Raw genomic sequence first — 27,805 nt, 5'->3', positions numbered from 1 at the left:
AATTTTTCTATGGGGTTCTCTGATATGCTGAATGCGACGGTGTGATTTTCGTTAAGATCCTATGACTTTTAGGGGGTGTTACCCCCTATTTTCCAAAATAAGGCAAATTTTCTCAGGCTCGTAACTTTTGATAACAAAGACTAAATTCGATGAAACTTATATATTTAAAATCAGCATAAAAATCCGATTCTTTTGATATATCTTTTAGCATCAAAATTCCGTTTTTTAGAGTTTCGTTTACTATTGAGCCGGGTCGCTCCTTACTACAGTTCGTTACCACGAACTGTTTGATTGTATCCATGTAGTGTTTGCCATTAGCAAGACAGTCATACCTGCACATAGAAGATACTGATATAACGTTTTTTTTCCTAAAAAAAGGTTATGAGCAGCTCCCATGACTTTTGTTCTCTAAAAACGACTTTAAACCTATAAAAATATTCATATCTGGGTCTTGAGCTCTTAAACTCCTTTTGAAAAAACCCTCTTCTTAGAAAAATTAGCCCTCCTTACTTCCTCACTTTTAAATATTGTACGTCTTAGCACGGATCGGGATTCGGTCAATGAAGTCTTGAGTCTTTTTTTCTGAACGTAAAATAGTCTTATTTCACACGAGAACGAATGGATATTTCCGCTCTAATTTTTTCTTTTGCTTTCAACAAATCGTTTCTTTTTACGGACGAGAATGAAGAAGTTTGACAGGAACATCACTACACTCCTCTTATCGGTTGAAGGAGAAACCAACAGGAATATTTTTGTGAGTGATTGGCTGGGAGTATTTACGCTCATTTTCGGCATTTTCCACATTCATACCATAAAAAAAAGAAAACAAGAGCTAAGAGCTCATATGGTATGAGCTCTAAAAAAATTCTAAGAATCAATAAATTGATTTAAAAGGAAAATCAGCGGCTTGATGCCGGTCAGGATTTAAAATAAGGGCTCCGAGTCACGAGGTCCTTTTAAATATCAATATTCTACCCACTCGTAAGTTAAAAATACCTCAATTCTTCTAATTTTTCCTCCTCTCCCTTTAGCCCCCTCAGATGGTCAAATCGGGAAAAACGACTTTATCAAGTCAATTTGTGCAGCTCCCTGACACGCCTACCAATTTTCATCGGCCTAGCACGTCCATAAGCACCAAACTCACCAAAGCACTCAACGGCACCCCCTAACTCCCCCAAAGAGAGTGGTCCCAGTCCGGTTACGTCAATCACGTATCTATGACATTCATAAGCGTTTTCCAAGATTTCCGGTTTCCCCCTCCAACTCCTTCCAATGTCAACAGATTGATCTGGTCGGGATGTGAAATAAGAGCTCAGAGACATGAGTTCCTTCTAAATATCAAACTTCATTAAGATCCGGTCACCCGTTCTTAAGGTAAAAATACCTCAATTTTTCTAATTTTTCCACATTATTAACCCCCAGCTCCCCTAAAGAGAACGGATCTGTTCCAATTATGGCAATCACGGATCTATAACTTGTGTTTATTCTTCCCCTCAAGTTTCATCCCGATTTCTCCGCTCTAAGCGTTTTCCAAGATTTCTAGTTTCCCCCTCCAACTCCCCCCAATATCACCGGATCTGGTCAGGATTTAAAATGAGAGTTCTAAAGCACACGATCCTTTTGCGATCGCTACATGTCACTTGGTAGATAGCAAGTGCCATATAAAGGAAGCTATCGGGATTATGCAAGTTTCCAAAATACTTCTTGACAACTGAGTTTAAGTGTAAAGACTTTTCCCCCTCTTGGAACCTGACCTGATTCCAAAGAAAAAACAAGTGCTAAGAGCTCATATGGCACTTGTGACGACGCCAGAAGAGACAAGAGCTCATATTGTATGAGTTCCAACAAAATTCTAAGAATCAATAAATTGATTTAAAAGGAAAATCAGAGGCTTAATGCCGATCGTGACTTAAAATAAGAGCTCTGAGTCACGATGTCCTTCTAAATATCAAAATGTATCAAGATCCGATCACCCACTCGTAAGTTATAAATACCTCATTCTTTCTAATTTTTCCTCTCCCTTTAGCCCCCCAGATGGTTGAATCAGGGAAAACGGCTTTATCAAGTCAATTTGTGCAGTTGCCTGACACGCCTACGAATTTTCATCGTCCTAGCACGTCCAGAAGCACCAAACCCGCCAAAGCACTGAACCCTACCCCCTAACTCTGGTACGGTTACGTCAATCACGTATCTACGACATTTGCTTATTCTACCCACCAAGCTTCATTCCGATTCCTCCACTATAAGCGTTTTCCAAGATTTTCGATTTCCCCCTCCAACTCCCTCAATGTCAACAGATCTGGTCGGGATTTGAAAATATACATGAATTCCTTCTAAATATCAAATTTCATTAAGATTCGGTCACCCGTTCTTAAGTTAAAAATACCGCAATTTTTCTAATTTTTCCAAATTAACACCCCCAGCTCCTCCAAAGAGAACAGATCCGTTCTAATTATGTCAATCACGCATCTAAAACTTGTGCATATTCTTCCCATCGAGTTTCATCCTGATCTCGCCACTCTAAGCGTTTTCCAAGATTTCCCATTTCCCCCTCCAACCCCCCATGTCCCCGGATCAAATTCGAGTCAAAAATGGAGCATCTGAGACATAAGATCCTTCTATATATCAAGTTTCATTAAGATCCGATCACCTATTCATAGGATAAAGATACCCCAATTTTCACGTTTTTCAAGAATTTCGGTTTCCCCCTCTAACTCCCCTCAATGTCATAGGATCTGGTCGGAGATTTAAAATAAGAGCTCTAAAGCACAAGATCCTTCTAAATATCAAGTCTCATTAAAATCCGATCACCCATTCGTAAGTTACAAATACCTTATTTTTTCTAATTTCTCCGAATTATACCCCCCCCCCAACTCCACCAAAGAGAGCGAATCCAGTCCGGTTATGTCAATCACGAATCTTAGACTTGTTTTTATCTTTCCCACATAATGTCATCCTGATCTCTCCGCTTTAAGTATTTTCTAAGATTTCCGGACCCCCCCCCCCTAATGACGCTGGATCCGGTTGGGATTTAAAACAAGAGATCTGAGTTACGAGGTCCTTTTAAATATGAAGTTTCATGAAGGTCCGATCACTCCTTCGTAAGTTAAAACTACGGCATTTTTTTCTAATTTTTCAGATTTAACCCCCCTCCCCCCAATTCCCCTAAATAGAGCGGATCCATTTCGATTATGTCAATCACGTATCTAAGACTTTTGCTTATTTTTCCCACCAAGTTTCATCCCGATCCCTCCACTCTAAGCGTTTTCCAAGATTTTAGGTCCCTCCCCCCAAATCCCCCAATGTCACCAGATCCGGTCGGGATTTAAAATAAGAGCTTTGAGACACGATATCCTTCTAAATATCAAATTTCATTGAGATCCAATCACCCGTTCGTAAGTTAAAAATACCTCATTTTTTCTAATTTTTCAGAATTAACCCCACCCCCAACTACCCCAAAGAGAGCAGATCCGTTCCAGTTACGTCAATCACGTATCTAGGACTTGTGCTTATTTTTACCATCAAGTTTCATCCCGATCCCTCCACTCTAAGCGTTTTCCAAGATTTTAGGTCCCCCCCCCATCTCCCCCTCCAATGTCACCAGATCCGTTTAGAATTTAAAATAAGAGCTCTGAGATACGATATCCTTCAAAACACCAAATTTCATTAAGATCTGATCACCCGTTTGGAAGTTAAAAATACCTCATTTTTTCTATTTTTTCCGAATTAACCGCCCCCCCCCCACTCCCGGCCATTTAATCTGGTCCGGTCCCTGATACGCCTGCCAAATTTTATCGTCGTAGCTTACCTGGAAGTGCCTAAAGTAGCAAAACCGGGACAGACCGACAGAATTTGCGATCGCTATATGTCACTTGGTTAATACCAAGTGCCATAAAAAGTGATCCGATCAAGATCACTAGCAAAACGCAAGAGACTAATTATGATAAGGATGCAGTTACTGTCAATCCCCCAAAAAGTCTTCCACACTAAATTTTGATTTTTTTCCCCAAGGATAATCTCGATATATATATATATATATATATATATATATATATATATATATATATATATATATATATATATATATATATATATATATATATATATATATATATATATATATATATATATATATATATATATATATATATATATATATATATAAATTCAAAATCATGTTTATTTGCAACACCTTCTACGCCCACATCCCCCCAAAAAAAGAAATCTTCTTCCCTCCCCCCAAGGACTTGTACTGTGTAAAATTATATACTCTTGAATATAGGGACAAACTGAAAAGGAGACCAACAGGGTCCTCTGAAAAAATCCTGATTAAACTATTAGGATTTTGACTGCCAACTAGAAGATAAAATATAAAATGTAAAAATTATAAATAAGTAGATTTTGGTTTTGGGGGATAAACTTGTATTTCACCCAGCTTACCCCTTGATCTTCATGACTGTATGGATCCTTAATGAAAGTATCTAGCTCATGAGAGTCATCTATGCCATAGGCTTCTGATACATATTCTTCCCAAGTGACAAATCCATCATGATCTACATCTGTATCTCCAAGACGTTCTCTTGCCTCTTCCTCTGAAAGTGACCTACGAGCAAACCAAATCGATAATAAAGCAACAAGATTTTTCGTCCCGTTTTTAGAGCGTTTTTTTTTAAGTTAATTCATTGAGTTGTCTGATTCATAGATCTTTTGGTTTTTACTGAATTTTATTGCTATTTGTGTAATAACGGGTAATTCTGATAATATTTATAGTTCAATAGGGAGAACTTGTCAGTTTTCATATAAGGAAATATCCCTTTTTAGTCTTGTATTTTAAACCCGATTTAGTAAACTTGCATTTTATTTTTCAATTAAGTCTCTCTTTATTTCGATACACTTTTAAATTTTATGTTAGTTCTAAAAATGAGATAGTGGTTCTCCAAGCCATCAAAATAGGCACTTGTTTCATTAATGACTTCAATATTGGAACAAAGCATCCTTCTACACAACCGTTTTTCAGGTTTGTAAAGAGGAAATAATTAGACGGGCTAAATTTGAGGAATAGGGTGGATGTAAAATCCATACCATAAAGTCTGCGATCTTGCCATGTAGATGACGCACGTGCATAACCGTGCTCTGTCTTCATGGACGTATTTTCGACGTAATACCTTAAAGTAGGTACCTTTTTTTCCAAGACCATAATTGCCTTTCTATGACGAACAAATAAACATCCAAATGGGAATTTATTAAAAAGTCCATATATTAGACAATAAAACAGATACAAAAGTCTGGATATTTTGACCACATATACAGCGATCGTTATCACCAGATATACTAAAGCATTAAAACTATAATTAACATATTCATACAGAAAAAAATAATTATTTCCGATTCATTCACTAAATTTGTCTGAGAGAGTTCAATAACTGAGTTCGTCCAAAGTATTGAGTTGCCTGTTTTCTTCTTTAATATTGCCTGAATGTAAGTTGAATTTCCAAAGAAGGTGGGAAAATCTTCTGTGTCTTCTATTTGCAAAAGAAATGTTGTTGAAATTATAAATATATACTTTGTTGGTCACATCTCTCAATATATACTACGTAATACTTTAAAGGTCTGTATAGGGTCTGTTTTATTAAGCACGCATCATTCGAGTTCATTCTTCATTTTCTATGTTTAAGCAATATTGTTAACTTTTGTTAACTGAAAAAGAATCAATGAACTTTTTTTATTTTACACAGAAATGATTCTTTCCCTGTCCTGCCAACTTGAGAATGATAAGAACTTCCTTAAGTAGCCAGTTCATCATCAAACGGCTCGTGGCGTGGTACCGAACTGTAAGTAAAGAGTAAATCGGACCAACAGTAACCGAAACTCTAAACAAAAGCTAAGAGCACGTATGGCACTTGTAACGAAGTCGGAAGAGCCAATAGCTCATATGGTATGAGCTCTAGCAAAATTCTAAGAATCAATAGATTGCTTTAAAAGAAAAATCAGAGGTTTAATGCCGGTCAGGATTTAAAATAAGAGCTCTGAGTCACGAGGTCCTTCTAAATATCAAAATTCATTAAGATCCGATCACCCACTCGCAAGTTAAAAATAACTCAATTTTTCTAATTTTTCCTCTCCCTTCAGCCCTCCAGATGTTCGAATCGGGGAAAACAACTTTATCAAGTCAATTTCTACAGCTCCCTGACACGCCTACCAATTTTCATCGCCCTAGCACGTCCAGAAGCACCAAACTTGCCAAAGCACTGAACCTCACCATCTAACTCCCCCAAAGAGAGCAGATCCAGTCCCGTTACGTCAGTCACGTATCTACGACATTAATAAGCATTTTCCAAGATTTCTGTTTTCCCCCTCCAGCTCCCCCCAATGTCAACAGATCTGGTCGGGATTTGAAATAAGAAATATCAAATTTCATTAAGATCCGGTAACCCGTTCTTAAGTTAAAAATACCTTAATTTTTCTAACTTTTCCAAATTAACAACCCCAACTCCCCCAAAGAGAACGTATCCGTATCAATTATGTCTATCTCGTACCTATAACTTGTGCTTATTTTTCCCATCAAGTTTCATCTGGATATCTCCACTCTAAGGGTTTTCCAAGATTTCTGTTTCCCCCCTCCAACCCTCTATGTCCCCGGAACCGATTTGAATTGAAAATGGAGCATCTGAGACATAAGATTCTTCTATATATCAAGTTTCATTAAGATCCGATCACCCATTCGTAAGATACCTCGATTTCGCGTTTTCCAAAAATTCCGGCTTCCCCCTCCAACTCCCTTCAATGTCACCGGATCTGGTCAGGATTTAAAATGAGAATTTTAAAGCACAAGATCCTTCTAGATATCAAATTTCATTAAGATCTGATCACCTGTTCGTAAGTTACAAATACCTCATTTTTTCTAATTTTTCCGAATTACCCCCCCCCCCAACTCCACCCAAGAGAGCGGATCTGGTTCGGTTATGTCAGTCACCTATCTTGCACTTGTGCTTATTCTTTCAACCAAGTTTCATCCTGATCTCTCCGCTTTAAGCGTTTTCCAAGATTTTCGCCCCCCCCCCCCCTAATGACCCTGAACCCGGTCGGGACAAAAAATAAGAGATCTAAGTTTCGAGGTCCTTCTAAATATGAAATTTCATTAAGATACGATCACTCTTTCGCAAATTAAAAATATCTCTTTTCTTCTAATTTTTTTAGAATTAATCTCCCTCCCCCCAACTCCCCCAAAGAGAGCAGATCCGTTACAGTTATGTCAATCCCATATCTAGGATTTATGCTAGGCTTTAATATAAGAGCTCTGAGACATGATATCCTTCCAAACATCAAATTTCATTAAGATCCGATCACTCCTTCGTAAGTTAAAAATGCCTCATTTTTCTAATTTTTCAGAATTAACCCTCCCCCCCACTCCCCCAAAGAGAGCGGACCCGTCCCGGAAATGTCAATCACATATCTAGGACTTGTGCTTATTTTCCCCATTAAGTTTCATCCCGATCCCTCCATTCTAAGCATTTCCCAAGAATTTGGGTTCCCCCCTCAATTCCCACCAATGTCACCGGATCCAGTCGGAATTTAAAATAAGAGCTCTGAGACACGATATCCTTCCAAACTTCAAATTTCATTAAGATCCGATCACTCCTTCGTAAGTTAAAAATACGTCATTTTTCTAATTTGTTCAGAATTAACCCCCCCCCCCCAACTCCCCCAAAGAGATCGGATCCGTCCCGGTTATGTCAATCAAGTATCTAGGACTTTTGATTATTTTTTCCACCAAGCTTCATCCTGATCCCTCCACTCTAAGCGTTTTCCAAGATTTTAGGTTCCCACCCTCAATTCCCCCCAATGTCACCGGATCCAGTCGAGATTTAAAATAAGAGCTCTGAGACACGATATCCTTCCAAACTTCAAATTTCATTAAGATCCGATCACTCGTTCGTAAGTTAAAAATACCTCATTTTTTCTATTTTTCCCGAATTAACCGGCCCCAGCCCCCTCCCTCCCAGATAGTCAAATCGGGAAAACGACTATTTCTAATTTAATCTGGTCCGGTCCCTGATGCTCCAACCAAGTTTCATTGTCCTAGCTTGCCTGGAAGTGCCTGAAGTAGCAAAACCGGGACAGACAGACAGACAGACCGACAGAATTTGCGATCGCTATATGTCACTTGGTTAATACCAAGTGCCATAAAAAGGATTTTGACAACAGTTAATACATCAAAGGAATTAGCTATTTATACTGATTCCAAATATAGAAAATTCATTAAGTTTAATGTAGCCCATCAAAAGCTAAGGGCCTGAGAACATTTATATGATTTTCGAGAAAAGGGGGATGCACCCTCAGAAAGTCAAGCGATGTTAAGTCGCAAAAGTCGTAATACCTGATACCCTAGGTATTTTTTTTCCAAGACAACACTGTCTTTCTACGACGAGCAAACAAACGTTCAAATAGGGATGAGCCTCCATTTGAACGTTCTTTTGCAATTAGAAATTCAACTTATATTTAGGCATTATTAAAGAAGAAAATTTACAACTCAAGACTTTGGATGAACCCAGCTATTGAACTTCCTCAGACAAATCTAGTGAATGAACCGGAAGTAATTATTTTGTCCTGTATAAATATACTAGCTTCAATTTTAACACTTTAGTATGCATGCTGATACCGATTACTGTATATGTCATCGAGATATCCAGATTTTTGTATTTATTTTTACTGTCTAATAAATAGACTTACGGCTATTTGAACGTTTATTTGTTTGTCTTCATGGATAAAACCCTTTTTCTTCGCCAGAGACAGACGTCAATACGACAGACCAAGAAAGTAGAATCATATCCATCAGTTTTTTTACCCATTCCTGGGAAGAAAATCTAAATTACACCAGAATTGTCTCATATAGCTGCGACCGTGACCTTCTTTGGCACTAAGTTGGCTTTCTTTAGCAACGATTAATCGAAAAAACTTCATTGTTTAATACTGTTCTTCGGTGTACTCAGATAAATTCATGTTTCATCAGCACTCAACACTTCATAAAAAGCTATAAACCAAAATTTTTATCATATTATGTGGGTTGCTTGAAAAAAAAAATTATATGAATAAAACTGTTCTTTGTGAACTGTGTGTTAGGCATACATTTTTCCTTTATTTTCATTTATATTCATATTTCGTACGACTTTCAAGACAAAAACAGGACATAATGTTGCTTATCAAATTGAGGTGATAGAACTGAGGTTTTTTGTTATGCCGAGAGGTCAAGAGTAGGTCAAAAACGAGTCACAAATCTAATCAACGAATAGAATATTCCCCAGTGTTCTCTATTCAGTAAACACAGGGACAAAAAATCTTCAGAAGTAAAAGAGGCAAGAAAACGAACATACCTAAATGACCTGAGAATCCATTGTTTCAACTCCGGTCGAGAAATAGTTCCATCTTGATTTTTGTCCATTTTAACAAGCAGATTTCCTAATCTTTTTCTAGCTTCCTCGGGAGGCAATTGATCAAACTCTTCAGCTTCTTTAGTGCTACCTAAGATCAGAAAACAAAATATATATATATAATGAACACAGGATAGACCCTGGAACTGGTCAGAAAGAACTGCTCTCAAAAGACTTATTGACTCTCGGGAGTATACTTTTCTCTTTAAATGAACTAACAAAAAACATTAATTATAGAGAAATAATTTCAAAACGAACCATGGGAAAGGCTAGCCCATCCCCCTCTTATGCTCTGAGTTTGCTAAGACAAAGAAAAAAAAATGTGATAGCTAAGGCAAATATACAGCACTTGTGGTTTAAAGACGGCATTTGCCAGACCTCCCTCTCTAGTCAGTCACCGCCCTAAACCTTGAATTGATTTAGGAAGAATGCCGGCCGGCTTTTCGGGCAATATTTTCACCAAATACTGTTGTCAAACATCAAAATATGAAGAAAAACATCATTACCGGATGGCAAAATATTAAGAATAATATTAGTATGATAATATTGGCCAAACCCTCTGATTGATAAAAAGTGCTTCTCCCGCTCTATACCAGACTGAGGAATGATAGCAGTAGCGAGGGGTCAATCTATTTTGTTAGACCCATAGCCACTACTCTTTTTCTTCCATTAATGATTTAAGATGAAGAAGAAGTTTAACAGCGACACCGTCAGGGCAAGACGCAGGTGCATGATATGTAAAGCGAATGTTTTCATTGATATCCAGGTGCTAATTACGTAATAGGGAGTGTTTTCTTTGATCACTTAAAAAACCACACGGGCCAGGAAAAAACGTTAAAAGCCTCGCCAAATCAGGACTTCTTTGGTTGTTGCATAATAGAGTTTGTTTACTTTTGGTTATTACATGATAGGGCTTGTTTACTTATAAGAAAGGATGTAGGTGTCTGTTACAAAATATTGTTTGTTAGTTATGCAAATTTTTTCTCTGGTTGTTTGAAAACCCGTGGGGACCAGGAAAAAACTTCAGGGGCTCTTCAATTAAGGACATGGTCCAAATTGATCGTGGTCCGATATTTTCATGCTTGGCACACACAGAACCTTTTGCTGTCTGCAAACAAAGGATTCCCCTACCACTTCTAGGACCAGAACTGTTATAGAGGCTAAACGTCTATTGATTTTTCAAGGAACAGAGGTTTCTTATTCATTGTAAACAAAGCGTGCCCCGCCATTTCCCAGGAAATAGAAGTATCACGTAATCCGCTATCGATTTTCTAGGAGCAATGCTACCTATTCTTCTAGCGGGAACCGAGTAATTTCCTTTGTACTCGAGGGGTATATAAATCCGGTCTCAGATGAGCTTCCCCATCAGTCTTATATAAGGTTTTGAAAGTAATACAACCCGCTTATCAAAAATAGATATGTCTCAAAGACACCAACATGTAAGGCTCTTTCTATATACTCCTCCCCCAAGAATGAGGGGGCATTATAGTCAAATTCAACCAATTATAACTCTCTATAATGGAAAAACAACTAGACACTCACCCCCTCCCTCATAAAATAGTTTTATTGCAGGTATATTTGTCTCGTTTTATCGTGACAGAATATATAGTTTTCTCGTCTGCTATTTCAACATGCTTTTCCGCTAATTGAAGTCTTAGCAGGGGCATGATTAACAGCCGTCAGATATTTTAGGTTACCAAGAACAGCCGGTGTTGCGCTAATTGAGCGAAGGTCTATTTTTCTAAACTAAACTCTTGATATTTTAGAGGGGTAACCTAAATTCTGACTAGTTCTAATTTAACAGGTCAACATCTATTCGATGAGGGGGTGCGAACAAATTATGACACACTAGTTATTTCCTAAAAAGGGGGCGCTTTTATAACAGCTACATTCTACGGTGAAACAAATTGAATTGTAGCGGTAACTGGTTATATAAATGTGACTTATCTATCCGTTAAATAAAGGTGCGGATAATATTTTTCCGTAGAGTAAACAAAGGTAAACAAGGAAAATTTGACTATGAAAGATAAATTATATAAGCCCCCTCCCCTTTAATAAGGTGAGATGCAATCCTAGACTAAAGACTAAAAGTTTAGAGATTGTTTGGCTTTTTTCCTTTAGAGTGCCCTATTTATTATACATATTTCACTCAAAAAGTTACCTCTTATAAATAGATTATCCTAAATCCCCCCAAAAAATGTTCGCTACCTATGAGAGGAGTGGTCTAATGGTATTGGACCATCCTAAAAAATAGCTTTCTTTTCAGGCTATTCGGTTTTGAGGGGGATTTGAGGGACTTTTCATCATGCTTTAACGCCTAGAGAATAAATTTTTATGCGAAACATATTTCTCAATCTACCTTGTTCGCTACCTCTGAGAGGGGGGTTAAATGGTACTGCCCCATCTTAAAAAAACCTTTCTTTTCAGGCTAATAAAACCATTTCACAGCAAAAATAAGGTGTTTTTAGATTCTGCATTCTAATGTTGAAAACTTAGCGTTTTACGGTTCCTCTAAGAGAGGGGATTTGAGGATCCTAATCCTTAAATTAATAATATTCTTTTTCAGCTTAATACTGGGCCCTCACGATAGTTTTGAGGAGGCTTTGAGGAACTTGCATCATGCTTTAAGGCTAAAACAAAATTTTTATACGAAATAAATTCCTCAATTTATTGGAACGTTGATGCTATCTCCCATCTTTAAAAATAACGCATTTTCAACTTAAAATAGGGACACGATAGTTTTGAGTGGGATTGAACACCCTATCGCTCTTAAGAGAGAAATAGCAAAAGTATGACATTATTTTCGAGTTAATAAAGAGGGAAACACCTAGGATCTTCATGCTTGTAAAAAAATGCAATCTAGAGTTAAAAACTTAGCATTTTACTGCTGAAAGGAGGCCATGACTCTTGGAAGAGGATTTGAGGAGACACTGGGCCCCTAAATTATTACTCTTTTTCAGCGCATTACAAATTCATTTTGCAGCTTAACATCATACCTGTTTAAAGGAACAACAATTGTCACTCATTTTTCAGGTTGCGCCAGAGATGCCTGCATGGATTGATGATCTACTGACGGATTCCTTCGGGGAAGAAGAAGCACTAATGGACACCAACAACCTCACCGTATGTAAGACTCTTTAGAACATTATAATAGCCGAAAGGTAAAGGGGAGCAACTTACCCACGTTTATTTGATAATTTCTGGCTCTTAAAATCTTGGCTCGTAGTGGTATATGGATCTGAGGCGTACTTTGGGGGTCCATGTATGGAATATTTTCTGGTAATTACACCTTTAGGCGGTAGTGCGGTCTTAATACAACTCAAGGGTCATATAGGGCGTCCTTGTATGATATACTTTCTGGCTCTTAAATTATTAACTGGTAGTGTGTTACTAACTGGTAGTGTGGTGTCAGTACGTCCAAAGCCTCACATTGCCCTCTAAAGCAATTTTCAAACTAAAATTCTCAAAAAGCCTAATTTAAATTATTTATAAGAATGAAATCAAAAGTGTTTAATAAGTGTTAAAAGTGTTAAGTGGCTAATAAGCTCTCATTATTTTTCAGTTCACACACCAACATCTGAAGGGACCTACAATCTCTATGGGGATACTGAATCGGTAAAGGAATTGAAACAGGTCCCAGAGAATAGTGAAGGTGAGGGGGTTTAAGTGCAGGTGTGAACCCGGTTAATATAGTTTCCCCTATTTTCGATATAGATAGTTTCATTACTGATCTATGACTTGACTAGGACTACAAATGGGTAGACTATGAGCTATTACCCCACAAGCCCGAGAAATTACAGGAAAAGGCAGTGTATAGTGTCTAAAGTGAGCGTAATGAAGGGAAGCAGGACATAGAGGAGGCGGTTCACCCGTTTTACCTTATTTCTATTTAAGTAATGCCGCTTTGCGCAATATTAAGTTTCAGGCCTGAGTTTATGATTAACATAAATACATATTTTAATTTTTGTTCGTTTGAAGTTTGACTAGATCATTCGTCTTATTTCAATAAGCTCTAGGATTTATTTATTCATTTATATCAGCATCTGTTACCTTTATGCTTAACGTAATTACTTATTTCAATTTCTGTTCGTTTGAAGCTTGACTAGATCATTCACCTAACTTCCAAAAGCTCTCGGATTTATTTATTTATTTATATCGGCACCTGTTACCTTTATGATTAACGTAATTACTTATTTTAAATTTCTCTTCGTTTGAAGTTTGACTAGATCATTCATATAATTTCACCAAGCTCTAGGATTTATTTATTTATATCGGCACCTGTTACCTTTATGATTAACGTACTTACTTATTTTAAATTTCTCTTCTTTTGAAATCTGACTAGATCATTCATTTAATTTCACCAAGCTCTAGGATTTATTTATTTATATCGGCACCTGTTACCTTTATGATTAACGTACTTACTTATTTTAAATTTCTCTTCTTTTGAAATCTGACTAGATCATTCTTTTAATTTCACCAAGCTCTAGGATTTATTTATTTATATCGGCATCTTTTACCTTTATGATTAACGTACTTATTTATTTTAAATTTCTCTTCTTTTGAAATCTGACTAGATCATTCATTTAATTTCACCAAGCTCTAGGATTTATTTATTTATATCGGCATCTTTTACCTTTATGATTAACGTACTTACTTACTTTAAATTTCTCTTCTTTTGAAATCTGACTAGATCATTCATATAATTTCACCAAGCTCTAGGATTTATTTATTTATATCGGCATCTTTTACCTTTATGATTAACGTACTTATTTATTTTAAATTTCTCTTCTTTTGAAATCTGACTAGATCATTCATATAATTTCACCAAGCTCTAGGATTTATTTATTTATATCGGCATCTTTTACCTTTATGATTAACGTACTTATTTATTTTAAATTTCTCTTCTTTTGAAATCTGACTAGATCATTCATATAATTTCACCAAGCTCTAGGATTTATTTATTTATATCGGCACCTGTTACCTTTATGATTAACGTACTTACTTATTTTAAATTTTTCTTCTTTTGAAGTTTGACTAGATCATTCATATAATTTCACCAAGCTCTAGGATTTATTTATTTATATCGGCACCTATTACCTTTATGATTAACGTACTTACTTATTTTAAATTTTTCTTCTTTTGAAGTTTGACTAGATCATTCATATAATTTCACCAAGCTCTAGGATTTATTTATTTATATCGGCACCTATTACCTTTATGATTAACATACTTACTTATTTGAAATTTCTCTTCTTTTGAAGTTTGACTAGATAATTCATATAATTTCACCAAGCTCTAGGATTTATTTATTCATTTAAATCAGCACCTGTTACCTTTATGCTTAACGTGATTACTTATTTTAATTTCTGTTCGTTTGAAATTTGACTAGATCATTCATCTAACTTGAACAAGTTCTAGGATTTATTTGTCAATTTCTGTCGGCACATGTTACCTTTATGCTTAACGTGATTACTTATTTTAATTTTGTTCGTTTGAAGTTTGACTATATCATTCATCTAATTTCAACAAGCTCTAGAATATATTTATTCATTTATAATGGCAACTGTGTCAACTAATTTCAACTAGCTCTAGGATTTATCTATTCATTTATATCATTACCTATTATCTTTATGGTTAACGTGATTATTTAGTTTAATTTCTGTTCGTCTTAAGATGGACTAGATCATTCATCTAATTTCAACAAGTTCTAAGATTTATTTATTCAATTATATTAGCATCTGTTACCTTTATGCTTAACGTGATTACTTATTTTAATTTCTATTCGTTTGAAGTTTGACTAAATCATTCATTTGACTTCAAACAAGCTCTAGGATTTATATATTCATTTAAATCAGGACCTGTTACTTTTATACTTAACGTAATTACTTATTTAAATTTCTGTTCGTTTGAAGTTTTACTAGATCATTCATCTAATGTCAACAAGCTCTAGGATTTATTTATTCATAATCATATATACCGACACATGTTACCTTTATGCTTAACGTGATTACTTAATTTTAATCTCTGTTTGTTTGACGTTTGACCAGATCATTCATTTAATTTCAACAAGCTCTAGAATTTATTTATTAATTTATATCGGCACCTGTGTCCTTTATAACGTGATTACTTATTTTAATTTCTGTTCGTTTGAAGTTTGACTAAATCATTCATTTGACTTCAAACAGGCTCTAGGATTTATTTATTCATTTAAATCGGCACATGTTACTTTTATGCTTAACGTAATTACTTATTTTAATTTCTGTTCGTTTGTAGTTTGACTAGATCATTCATCTAATTTCAGCAAGCTCTAGGACTTATTTATTCATTTGTATCAGCACCTGTTAGCTTTATGCTTAACGTGATTACTTATTTTAATTTCTGTTCGTTTGAAATTTGACTAGATCATTCATCTAACTTCAACAAGTTCTAGGATTTATTGGTCAATTTCTGTCGGCACATGTTACTTTTATGCTTAACGTAATTACTTATTTTAATTTCTGTTCGTTTGTAGTTTGACTAGATCATTCATCTAATTTCAGCAAGCTCTAGGACTTATTTATTCATTTGTATCAGCACCTGTTAGCTTTATGCTTAACGTGATTACTTATTTTAATTTCTGTTCGTTTGAAATTTGACTAGATCATTCATCTAACTTCAACAAGTTCTAGGATTTATTGGTCAATTTCTGTCGGCACATGTTATCTTTATGCTTAACGTGATTACTTATTTTAATTTCTGTTCGTTTGAAGTTTTACTACATCATTCATCTAATGTCAACAAGCTCTAGGATTTATTTATTCATAATCATATATACCGGCACATGTTACCTTTATGCTTAACGTGATTACTTATTTTAATCTCTGTTTGTTTGACGTTAGACCAGATCATGCATTTAATTTCAACAAGCTCTAGGATTTATTTATTCATTTATATCGGCACCTGTGTCCTTTATAACGTGATTACGTATTTTAATTTCCGTTCGTTTGAAGTTTGACTAAATCATTCATTTGACTTCAAACAAGTTCTATGATTTATTTATTTATTTAAATCGGCACATGTTACGTTTATGCTTAACGTAATTACTTATTTTAATTTCGTTTCGTTTGAAGTTTGACTAGATCATTCATCTAATTTCAGCAAGCTCTAGGATTTACTTATTCATTTATATCGGCACCTGTGTCCTTTATGCTTAACGTGATTACTAATTTCAATTTCTATTCGTTTGAAGTTTGACTAAATCATTCATTTGACTTCAAACAAGCTCTAGGATTTATTTATTCATTTAAATCGGCACATGTTACTTTTATGCTTAACGTAATTACTTATTTTAATTTCTGTTCGTTTGAAGTTTGACTAAATCATTCATTTGACTTCAAACAAGCTCTAGGATTTATTAATTCATTTATATCGGCAACTGTGTCCTTTATGCTTAACGTGAATACTTATTTTAATTTCCGTTTGAAGTTTGACTAAATCATTCATTTGACTTAAAACAAGCTCTAGGATTTATTTATTCATTTAAATCGGCACATGTGTCCTTTATGCTTAACGTTATTACTTATTTTAATTTCTGTTCGTTTGAAGTTTGACTAGATGATTCATCTAACTTCCACAAGCTCTAGGATTTATTTATTAATTTAAATCGGCACATGTTACCTTCTTTATCATTAATTCTAATTTGAACAAGCTCTAGGATTTGTCTATTCATTTATATAATTACCTGTTAACTTTATGCTTAATGTGATTAAGATGATTCGTCTTAAGATGGACTAGATCATTCATCTAATTTCAACAAGTTCTAAGATTTATTTATTCAATTATATTAGCATCTGTTACCTTTATGCTTAACGTGATTACTTATTTTAATTTATATTCGTTTGAAGTTTGACTAAATCATTCATTTGACTTCAAACAAGCTCTAGGATTTATATATTCATTTAAATCAGGACCTGTTACTTTTATGCTTAACGTAATTACTTATTTCTATTTCTGTTCGTTTGAAGTTTGACTAGATCATTCATCTAATTTCAGCAAGCTCTAGGATTTACTTATCATTTATATCGGCACCTGTGTCCTTTATGCTTAACGTGATTACTTATTTTAATTTCTGTTCGTTTGAAGTTTGACTAAATCATTCATTTGACTTCAAACAAGCTCTAGGATTTATTAATTCATTTATATCGGCAACTGTGTCCTTTATGCTTAACGTGATTACTTATTTTAATTTCCGTTTGAAGTTTGACTAAATCATTCATTTGACTTAAAACAAGCTCTAGGATTTATTTATTCATTTAAATCGGCACATGTGTCCTTTATGCTTAACGTTATTACTTATTTTAATTTCTGTTCGTTTGAAGTTTGACTAGATGATTCATCTAACTTCCACAAGCTCTAGGATTTATTTATTAATTTAAATCGGCACATGTTACCTTCTTTATCATTAATTCTAATTTGAACAAGCTCTAGGATTTGTCTATTCATTTATATAATTACCTGTTAACTTTATGCTTAATGTGATTAAGATGATTCGTCTTAAGATGGACTAGATCATTCATCTAATTTCAACAAGTTCTAAGATTTATTTATTCAATTATATTAGCATCTGTTACCTTTATGCTTAACGTGATTACTTATTTTAATTTATATTCGTTTGAAGTTTGACTAAATCATTCATTTGACTTCAAACAAGCTCTAGGATTTATATATTCATTTAAATCAGGACCTGTTACTTTTATGCTTAACGTAATTACTTATTTCTATTTCTGTTCGTTTGAAGTTTGACTAGATCATTCATCTAATTTCAGCAAGCTCTAGGATTTACTTATCATTTATATCGGCAACTGTGTCCTTTATGCTTAACGTGATTACTTATTTTGATTTCTGTTCGCTTGAAGTTTGACTAGATCATTCATTTGACTTCAAACAATCTCTAGGATTTACTTATTCATTTATATCGGCACCTGTGACCTTTATGCTTAACGTGATTACTTATTTTAATTTTTGTTCGTTTGAAGTTTGACTAAATCACTCATTTGACTTCAAACAAGCTCTAGGACTTATTTATTCATTTAAATCGGCACATGTTACTTTTATGCATAACGTAATTACTTATTTTAATTTCTGTTCGTTTGAAAATTGACTAGATCATTCATCTAATTTCAGCAACCTCTAGGAATTACTTATTCATTTATATCGGCACCTGTGTCCTTTATGCTTAACGTGATTACTTATTTTAATTTCTGTTCGTTTGAAGTTTGACTAAATCATTCATTTGACTTCAAACAAGCTCTAGGATTTATTTATTCATTTATATCGGCAACTGTGTCCTTTATGCTTAACGTGATTACTTAGTTTAATTTCCGTTTGAAGTTTGACTAAATCATTCATTTGACTTAAAACAAGCTCTAGGATTTATTTATTCATTTAAATCGGCACATGTTACTTTTATGCTTAACGTAATTACTTATTTCTATTTCTGTTCGTTTGAAGTTTGACTAGATCATTCATCTAATTTCAGCAAGCTCTAGGATTTACTTATCATTTATATCGGCACCTGTGTCCTTTATGCTTAATGTGATTACTTATTTTAATTTCTGTTTATTTGAAGTTTGACTAAATCATTCATTTGACTTCAAACAAGCTCTAGGATTTATTTATTCATTTATATCGGCACATGTGTCCTTTATGCTTAGCGTGATTACTAATTTTAATTTCTGTTCGTTTGAAGTTTGACTAAATCATTCATTTGACTTCAAACAAGCTCTAGGATTTATTTATTCATTTAAATCGGCACATGTTACTTTTATGCTTAACGTAATTACTTATTTTAATTTCTGTTCGTTTAAAGTTTGACTAGATCATTCATCTAATTTCAGCAAGCTCTAGGATTTACTTATTCATTTATATCGGCACCTGTGTCCTTTATGCTGAAAGTGATTACTTATTTTAATTTCTGTTCGTTTGAAGTTTGACTAGATCATTCATTTGACTTCAAACAAGCTCTAGGATTTATTAATTCATTTATATCGGCAACTGTGTCCTTTATGCTTAACGTGATTACTCATTTTAATTTCTGTTTGACTAGATCATTCATCTAATTTCAGCAAGCTCTAGGATTTACTTATTCATTTATATCGGCACATGTTACTTTTATGCATAACGTAATTACTTATTTTAATTTCTGTTCGTTTGAAGTTTGACTAGATCATTCATCTAATTTCAGCAAGCTCTAGGATTTACTTATCATTTATATCGGCACCTGTGTCCTTTATGCTTAACGTGATTACTTATTTTGATTTCTGTTCGTTTGAAGTTTGACTAGATCATTCATTTGACTTCAAACAATCTCTAGGATTTACTTATTCATTTATATCGGCACCTGTGACCTTTATGCTTAACGTGATTACTTATTTTAATTTCTGTTCGTTTGAAGTTTGACTAAATCACTCATTTGACTTCAAACAAGCTCTAGGACTTATTTATTCATTTAAATCGGCACATGTTACTTTTATGCATAACGTAATTACTTATTTTAATTTCTGTTCGTTTGAAATTTGACTAGATCATTCATCTAATTTCAGCAACCTCTAGGATTTACTTATTCATTTATATCGGCACCTGTGTCCTTTATGCTTAACGTGATTACTTATTTTAATTTCTGTTCGTTTGAAGTTTGACTAAATCACTCATTTGACTTCAAACAAGCTCTAGGACTTATTTATTCATTTAAATCGGCACATGTTACTTTTATGCATAACGTAATTACTTATTTTAATTTCTGTTCGTTTGAAGTTTGACTAGATCATTCATCTAATTTCAGCAACCTCTAGGATTTACTTATTCATTTCGGCACCTGTGTCCTTTATGCTTAACGTGATTACTTATTTTAATTTCTGTTCGTTTGAAGTTTGACTAAATCATTCATTTGACTTCAAACAAGCTCTAGGATTTATTTATTCATTTATATCGGCACCTGTGTCCTTTATGCTTAACGTGATTACTTAGTTTAATTTCCGTTTGAAGTTTGACTAAATCATTCATTTGACTTAAAACAAGCTCTAGGATTTATTTATTCATTTAAATCGGCACATGTTACTTTTATGCTTAACGTAATTACTTATTTCTATTTCTGTTCGTTTGAAGTTTGACTAGATCATTCATCTAATTTCAGCAAGCTCTAGGATTTACTTATTCATTTATATCGGCACCTGTGTCCTTTATGCTTAACGTGGTTACTTATTTTAATTTCTGTTCGTTTGAAGTTTGACTAGATCATTCATTTGACTTCAAACAATGTCTAGGATTTACTCATTCATTTATATCGGCACCTGTGTCTTTTATGCTTAATGTGATTACTTATTTTAATTTCTGTTTATTTGAAGTTTGACTAAATCATTCATTTGACTTCAAACAAGCTCTAGGATTTATTTATTCATTTATATCGGCACATGTGTCCTTTATGCTTAGCGTGATTACTAATTTTAATTTCTGTTCGTTTGAAGTTTGACTAAATCATTCATTTGACTTCAAACAAGCTCTAGGATTTATTTATTCATTTAAATCGGCACATGTTACTTTTATGCTTAACGTAATTACTTATTTTAATTTCTGTTCGTTTAAAGTTTGACTAGATCATTCATCTAATTTCAGCAACCTCTAGGATTTACTTATTCATTTATATCGGCACCTGTGTCCTTTATGCTTAACGTGATTACTTATTTTAATTTCTGTTCGTTTGAAGTTTGACTAAATCATTCATTTGACTTCAAACAAGCTCTAGGATTTATTTATTCATTTATATCGGCACCTGTGTCCTTTATGCTTAACGTGATTACTTAGTTTAATTTCCGTTTGAAGTTTGACTAAATCATTCATTTGACTTAAAACAAGCTCTAGGATTTATTTATTCATTTAAATCGGCATATGTTACTTTTATGCTTAACGTAATTACTTATTTCTATTTCTGTTCGTTTGAAGTTTGACTAGATCATTCATCTAATTTCAGCAAGCTCTAGGATTTACTTATTCATTTATATCGGCACCTGTGACCTTTATGCTTAACGTGATTACTTATTTTAATTTCTGTTCGTTTGAAGTTTGACTAAATCATTCATTTGACTTCAAACAGGCTCTAGGATTTATTTATTCATTTAAATCGGCAAATGTTACTTTTATGCTTAACTTAATTACTTTTTTCTATTTCTGTTCGTTTGAAGTTTGACTAGATCATTCATCTAATTTCAGCAAGCTCTAGGATTTACTTATTCATTTATATCGGCACCTGTGTCCTTTATGCTTAACGTGATTACTTATTTTAATTTCTGTTCGTTTGAAGTTTGACTAGATCAATCATTTGACTTCAAACAAGCTCTAGGATTTATTTATTCATTTATATCGGCAACTGTGTCCTTTATGCTTAACGTGATTACTTAGTTTAATTTCCGTTTGAAGTTTGACTAAATCATTCATTTGACTTAAAACAAGCTCTAGGATTTATTTATTCATTTAAATTGGCACATGTTACTTTTATGCTTAACGTAATTACTTATTTCTATTTCTGTTCGTTTGAAGTTTGACTAGATCATTCATCTAATTTCAGCAAGCTCTAGGATTTACTTATTCATTTATATCGGCACCTGTGTCCTTTATGCTTAACGTGATTACTTATTTTAATTTCTGTTCGTTTGAAGTTTGACTAGATCATTCATTTGACTTCAAACAAGCTCTAGGATTTATTTATTCATTTAAATCGGCAAATGTTACTTTTATGCTTAACTTAATTACTTTTTTTCTATTTCTGTTCGTTTGAAGTTTGACTAGATCATTCATCTAATTTCAGCAAGCTCTAGGATTTATTTATTCATTTATATCGGCACATGTGTCCTTTATGCTTAGCGTGATTACTAATTTTAATTTCTGTTCGTTTGAAGTTTGACTAAATCATTCATTTGACTTCAAACAAGCTCTAGGATTTATTTATTCATTTAAATCGGCACATGTTACTTTTATGCTTAACGTAATTACTTATTTTAATTTCTGTTCGTTTAAAGTTTGACTAGATCATTCATCTAATTTCAGCAACCTCTAGGATTTACTTATTCATTTATATCGGCACCTGTGTCCTTTATGCTTAACGTGATTACTTATTTTAATTTCTGTTCGTTTGAAGTTTGACTAAATCATTCATTTGACTTCAAACAAGCTCTAGGATTTATTTATTCATTTATATCGGCACCTGTGTCCTTTATGCTTAACGTGATTACTTATTTTAATTTCTGTTCGTTTGAAGTTTGACTAGATCATTCATTTGACTTCAAACAAGCTCTAGGATTTACTCATTCATTTATATCGGCACCTGTGTCCTTTATGCTTAATGTGATTACTTGATTAATTTCTGTTCGTTTGAAGTTTGACTAGATGATTCATCTAACTTCCACAAGCTCTAGGATTTATTTATTAATTTAAATCGGCACATGTTACCTTCTTTATCATTAATTCTAATTTGAACAAGCTCTAGGATTTGTCTATTCATTTATATAATTACCTGTTAACTTTATGCTTAATGTGATTACTGATTTTAATTTCTGCTCGTCTTAAGATGGACTAGATCATTCATCTAATAAAACCAGTTTCAAGATTTATTTATTCATTTATATCATTACCTTTATGCTTAGCGTGATTATTTATTTTAATTTCTGTTCGTCTTGAGATGGACTAGATCATTCATCTAGTTTCAACAAGTTCTAGGATTTATTTTTTCATTTTTATCAGCGCCTGTTACCTTTATGCTTAACGTGATTAGGCTACTTATTTTAATTTCTGTTCGTTTCAGGTTTTATTTGTTCATTGATAGTAACTTCTGATCGTTTTAGGTTAGAACGGTTGACAAGCAAGGCAGACATTTCGGCAAAGATCTCCATTAGGCCATTCTCAGTGCTCCCAAAAAAGTAAAAATGATTCCCATTTCTCTGTTTTTGTAGTCTGATTCAAACAATTAGTTTTGTTTAACAAATGTTTTTTCTTCCTCTCTTTTTTGAGCACTGAGGACGGCTTAGCGGGACGGCGTCTGCTGAAACATCTACTTTGTCTTTTCGTTTCTCTACTGGCTGAAAATCACTCTTGTTTCGGTTTTTCAATAATTTTGTATATTATTTTTTTCTTCTTTTTTTTTGTCAAACACCATGCATAATTTTAAGCGGTTGGAAACGGTAGCGTTCAACCTATGGCGAGTAAAAAAAAACAAAAAAAAACAAAAAAAAACCGTGTTGCTCTCGTAATAGTTTTGTCAGTCAAACCGACCAGAAACACTTCCCATCGCCTTAGCAACGCAAGTCTAGTTATTTTTACTTTGAGACTCAAACTGTGAGAAATTAATACGCTAAAATTGATGCAAATCATTTTTATAGTAAAAAGGGTGCGATTCGAAACGTAAAACACAAAAAATCTTACCTAATATAGCTTCATGATCAAATTCTGGGTGATGTTCTCCACCTTCATAATGCGTATGATCTCTTGGACTAAATGCCCCATCTTCTTCTCGTTCTTTAAAGCCATGCTTATGAACATGTCTTTCAGTAGTAGGTCCACATATAGCAGAAGACAAAATCACACAAACAAACAGTAAAAGTTCCATTATTTAAAACACTAATTTGTTCCTCACTGACTAAGAAGACTTAATTGATTTAGCAGTTGTGCGGGAGAAAATCTGAAGGAACTGAACTATGAAGCTTACAATCCTTTAAAAACGAAGTGGATCACGTGCGCACGCGCCTAAGGATCCAAAATTGATCACGGAAACAATTTAGGCCGTCCGAAACTGAGTTCCAATCTCCTAAAATAAGTGATACAAGACAGTCAATATTATAACTGAAAAGGTAGGCTACAGTATTACACAGGCTAGCCTCAAATCAACTGCAGCCATTAAAAAGGTGTTAACTTGTAAAATATGAGTACTACAAAAAGAAGGAAAACAATTTAGAAAAGTGACCATTTTTGGAAGAATTCATTTACTGAACCAGCCTAAAATACTACACAGCCATACCCACACGCGTAAAGTGAAGATGGAACTATGTTCCCCTTACTACCAGTGGCGCAGAAACGTCTTCTGATACCCGGGGCGAAATTGCAACCTGTCTCCCCACCCCTTTTCTGGAATTTGTTTTCCTACCTATGAAACAAACAACTTTTAAAACTCATCTAACGTGTTTACATTATGGAAATAAAGGAGTAAAAGGAAAAGTAAATTGTGCGTTTAATAGAAATTTGTGGGCAAACATGTTAAGGCAAATAATTTAATATGTAAAAAGTTTAAACAAGTTAAAATATTTTTAAACATAGTAGTCCTATTGACAATATTACTATGTGACAGAGTATTGTATTATTACCATATTACCATTATTACTATTGTGATTACTATACGTGGAAATGATTCATTCCTTAGAAACTGGTTTAAACACCGGGCTTTTGGGAAATTCATTTACTAAACTGGCCTAAAATACTACACAGCCATACCCGTACACATGAAATGAATATAGAACTGAGCATAGTGAAGATGGAACCACGTTCCCTTAACCCCAGTGGCACAGAAAGGTTTTCCGACACCTAGGACACAATTTCAACTTGTCTCTTCACACCTTTTTTTCACAGCGGATCCGGTCCAGTTATGTCAATCACGTATCTAGGACTTGTGCTTATTCTTCCCACCAAGTTTTATCCCGATCTATCCACTCTAAGCGTATTCCAAGATTTCCGGTTTCTCCCTCCCAATGTCATCGGAATCTGGCCGGGATTTAAAATAAGAGCTCTGAGGCACAAGATCCTTCTAAATATCAAATTTTATTAAGATCCGATCACCCGTTCGTAATTTGAAAATACCTCATTTTTTCTAATTTTCCCGAATTAACCGTCCTTCCACCCCCCCACCCCCCCGGATGGTCGAACCGGGGAAGCGACTGTTTCTAATTTAATCTGGTCCTGTCCCTGATACGCCTGCCAACTTAAAGCGATCGCTATATTTATCACGTATCTAGTTTCGGATCTTCTTCACGTAAAAATTAGGGTGGTCCCAAGACTCGAATCTGAGACCTCTCGCACCCTAAGCAAGAATCATACCACTAGAACAGCAAGCCACAGTTAAGAGCAACAATCATTTATTTTATCGGCAAATAAAATTCTTCTCAACTATCTCGTTCGCTCCCCCCCCCCCATATGGTCGAATCGGGGAAGCGACTATTTCGAATTTAATCTGGTCTGGTCCCTTATGCGCCTGCCAACTATTATCGTACTAGGTTATCTGGAGGCGATCGAACTAGCAAAACTGGGACCAACAGACAGACCGACGGACAGAAATTGCGATCGTTATATAGTGCCATAAAAAGCTTATTCAAGCTTCTACCGCTATAATCCATGTTAAAACGAATAAAAGATGGTAACGAAAACTATTTTAAAAGTGACATTTCGTGGAGATAATAACTGACAATTAAACATGAACAACGGAGGAACAACAACCTTTTAAGATCATTTTTATCCCCCCCCCCTACAGAGATGGCGCCTGGGCGGCCTCCCTGCACCCCCTTTCTTAGAACACTGCTCATCCCCCCATCTTCCAGAAAAGTAAATATTTTAAACAGCTCACAAGACATTTTCAAAATTGAGGATTTTAGAATAAATGGTTCGGCCCATGACCTCTCTCCCCGGTCCTCCTAACGATTAGACCAGTGCTCGCAGTTTCCTCGTTAAAAGCAGGCTTAGATAGGATATTCAAGTACAAATTTATAGTATATATAGGTATTTAATGGCTGTCATTTATAAGATTAATAAACCTGAGCTACTGCTTAAGTGAGGCAGAAGCCGCTATTTGAAATCGGGCAGTCATTTTAAGGGTTTTCTACGAATCATTTAAAGCTGTGTTTTTCTGCATCCTTAACATTTTATTCTTTATGGACTTTCGATACCAAAAATGGCATTTAGCAAGTCTCGGCGTCGGCGGACAGTCTCAAAGACAAAGAGCCAATTAGCAAATTTTCCCAGCCCCAAAGGGAGCTTCCGAAGCAAATTTGGTAAAAACTGATAGGGGATCTTTGATGTGTAACAGTTCAAAAAGCTGACGAGGGGGTAGTTTAAAACAAAGAAGCTTATAATCTGTAACTAATTGTTAAGCAGAACTACTACTACTACTACTACTAATAACTCACTGCAGCGCCAAGCCGCCTGAGGCACAGCTACGTACGCTCCTCCTCCAACCTAATCTATTTAAAGCCTCCCTCTTTACACCCTCCCAGGAAGTTCCCATTTCCTTTAAATCTTTATTTATGACATCCTCCCAACCCAGACAAGGACGACCTGCTTTATGTGTAGCCGCAGACGGTTGGCCAAAAAGGACAATCTTCGGTAATCTTTCATCCTTCATCCGTAGAACGTGGCCTAACCATCTCAACCTTTCTTTCATTATAGCCCCAGAAAGCAGGATTGAACCACACTTTTCATACAACCTACTGTTTGAAATACCGTCAGTCAGCCGGGTACCCAGAACAATCCGTAGGCAATTTCTCTGGAAAACATCTAGTAAATTTTCATCTGCTTTTCGGAGTGCCCATGCTTCAGAGCCATATTTGACCACTGTCATCACTGTGGCTTCCAATATTCTAATCTTGGTTTGTAGACTTATCTTTCTATTCTTCCAAACTTTTGTTTAACTGTGAAAAAACACCCTGAGCCTTAGCTATTCTACTTTTAACATCTTCACTGCTCCCACCATCTTTACTAATAATACTACCAAGGTAACTGAAGCTCCCAACCTGATCAATCTTTTCGTTACCTAATGTCACCTGTTCATCTTCACTTATTCCTAGCCTTAGAGACTCAGTCTTCTAAATATTAATTTTCAAGCCTATTTTAGCACCCTGAACTCGCAAAACGCTGACTAATCAATGTACGTACAGCATAAATAATGTGCATCCTGTATCCGAAAAAATTGAATCAAGACAGTTAGCACAACAGGAAACTTCGAAAGCTGCCAAATGATTCAAGGAGACTTCTTATGAGCTGATTTTTAATGTTTTCCAAGCAGGTATACTAGAATATTTGTAAGGGCTGCCATTTCCTGAACTTGCTCTGTTCAATAAAAAAAACATGCTTTCTAATAAGTTTCATTAAATCTGATAATCTCTATCTCTGGCATAAAACGGGGGAAATTAAGCGGTTCTTCTAAGATCTCCTGGAAAGTAGTCCGCTTTTAGTTTCATGTTATTTATTCGGATTTCTTATCAAAACTACGGAAGTTATAATATCATATTTATATATTTATATATATATTTATATATTTATATATATATATATATATATATATATATATATATATATATATATATATATATATA

At 34.5% G+C, this 27,805-nt stretch overlaps 2 protein-coding genes across 15 annotated transcripts in view; both read right to left on the bottom strand.

Annotated features, from left to right (window-relative positions):
• LOC136033883 (uncharacterized) overlaps window positions 1-27,805 on the bottom strand; it is a 611,411-nt gene that overhangs the window by 414,303 nt on the left and 169,303 nt on the right. The window lies entirely within an intron of this gene.
• LOC136033877 (reticulocalbin-2-like) overlaps window positions 1-27,805 on the bottom strand; it is a 61,165-nt gene that overhangs the window by 20,059 nt on the left and 13,301 nt on the right. For all 3 annotated transcript variants that reach the window (XM_065714849.1, XM_065714851.1, XM_065714850.1), the window contains 3 exons: window positions 23,877-24,258; window positions 9,372-9,519; window positions 4,441-4,603 (listed from right to left, as the gene is read on the bottom strand). In XM_065714849.1, coding sequence (XP_065570921.1) covers window positions 4,441-4,603; window positions 9,372-9,519; window positions 23,877-24,060 — 495 coding nt within the window. In that variant the 5' untranslated portion in view covers window positions 24,061-24,258. The remainder of the gene's footprint in view (window positions 1-4,440; window positions 4,604-9,371; window positions 9,520-23,876; window positions 24,259-27,805) is intronic.

The sequence above is a fragment of the Artemia franciscana genome, chromosome 12, assembly GCF_032884065.1.
Source record: "Artemia franciscana chromosome 12, ASM3288406v1, whole genome shotgun sequence".
NCBI lineage: Eukaryota > Metazoa > Arthropoda > Branchiopoda > Anostraca > Artemiidae > Artemia > Artemia franciscana.
Note: the sequence above shows the minus strand (reverse complement) of the source record. Positions and strands in the feature narration are given on the sequence as shown.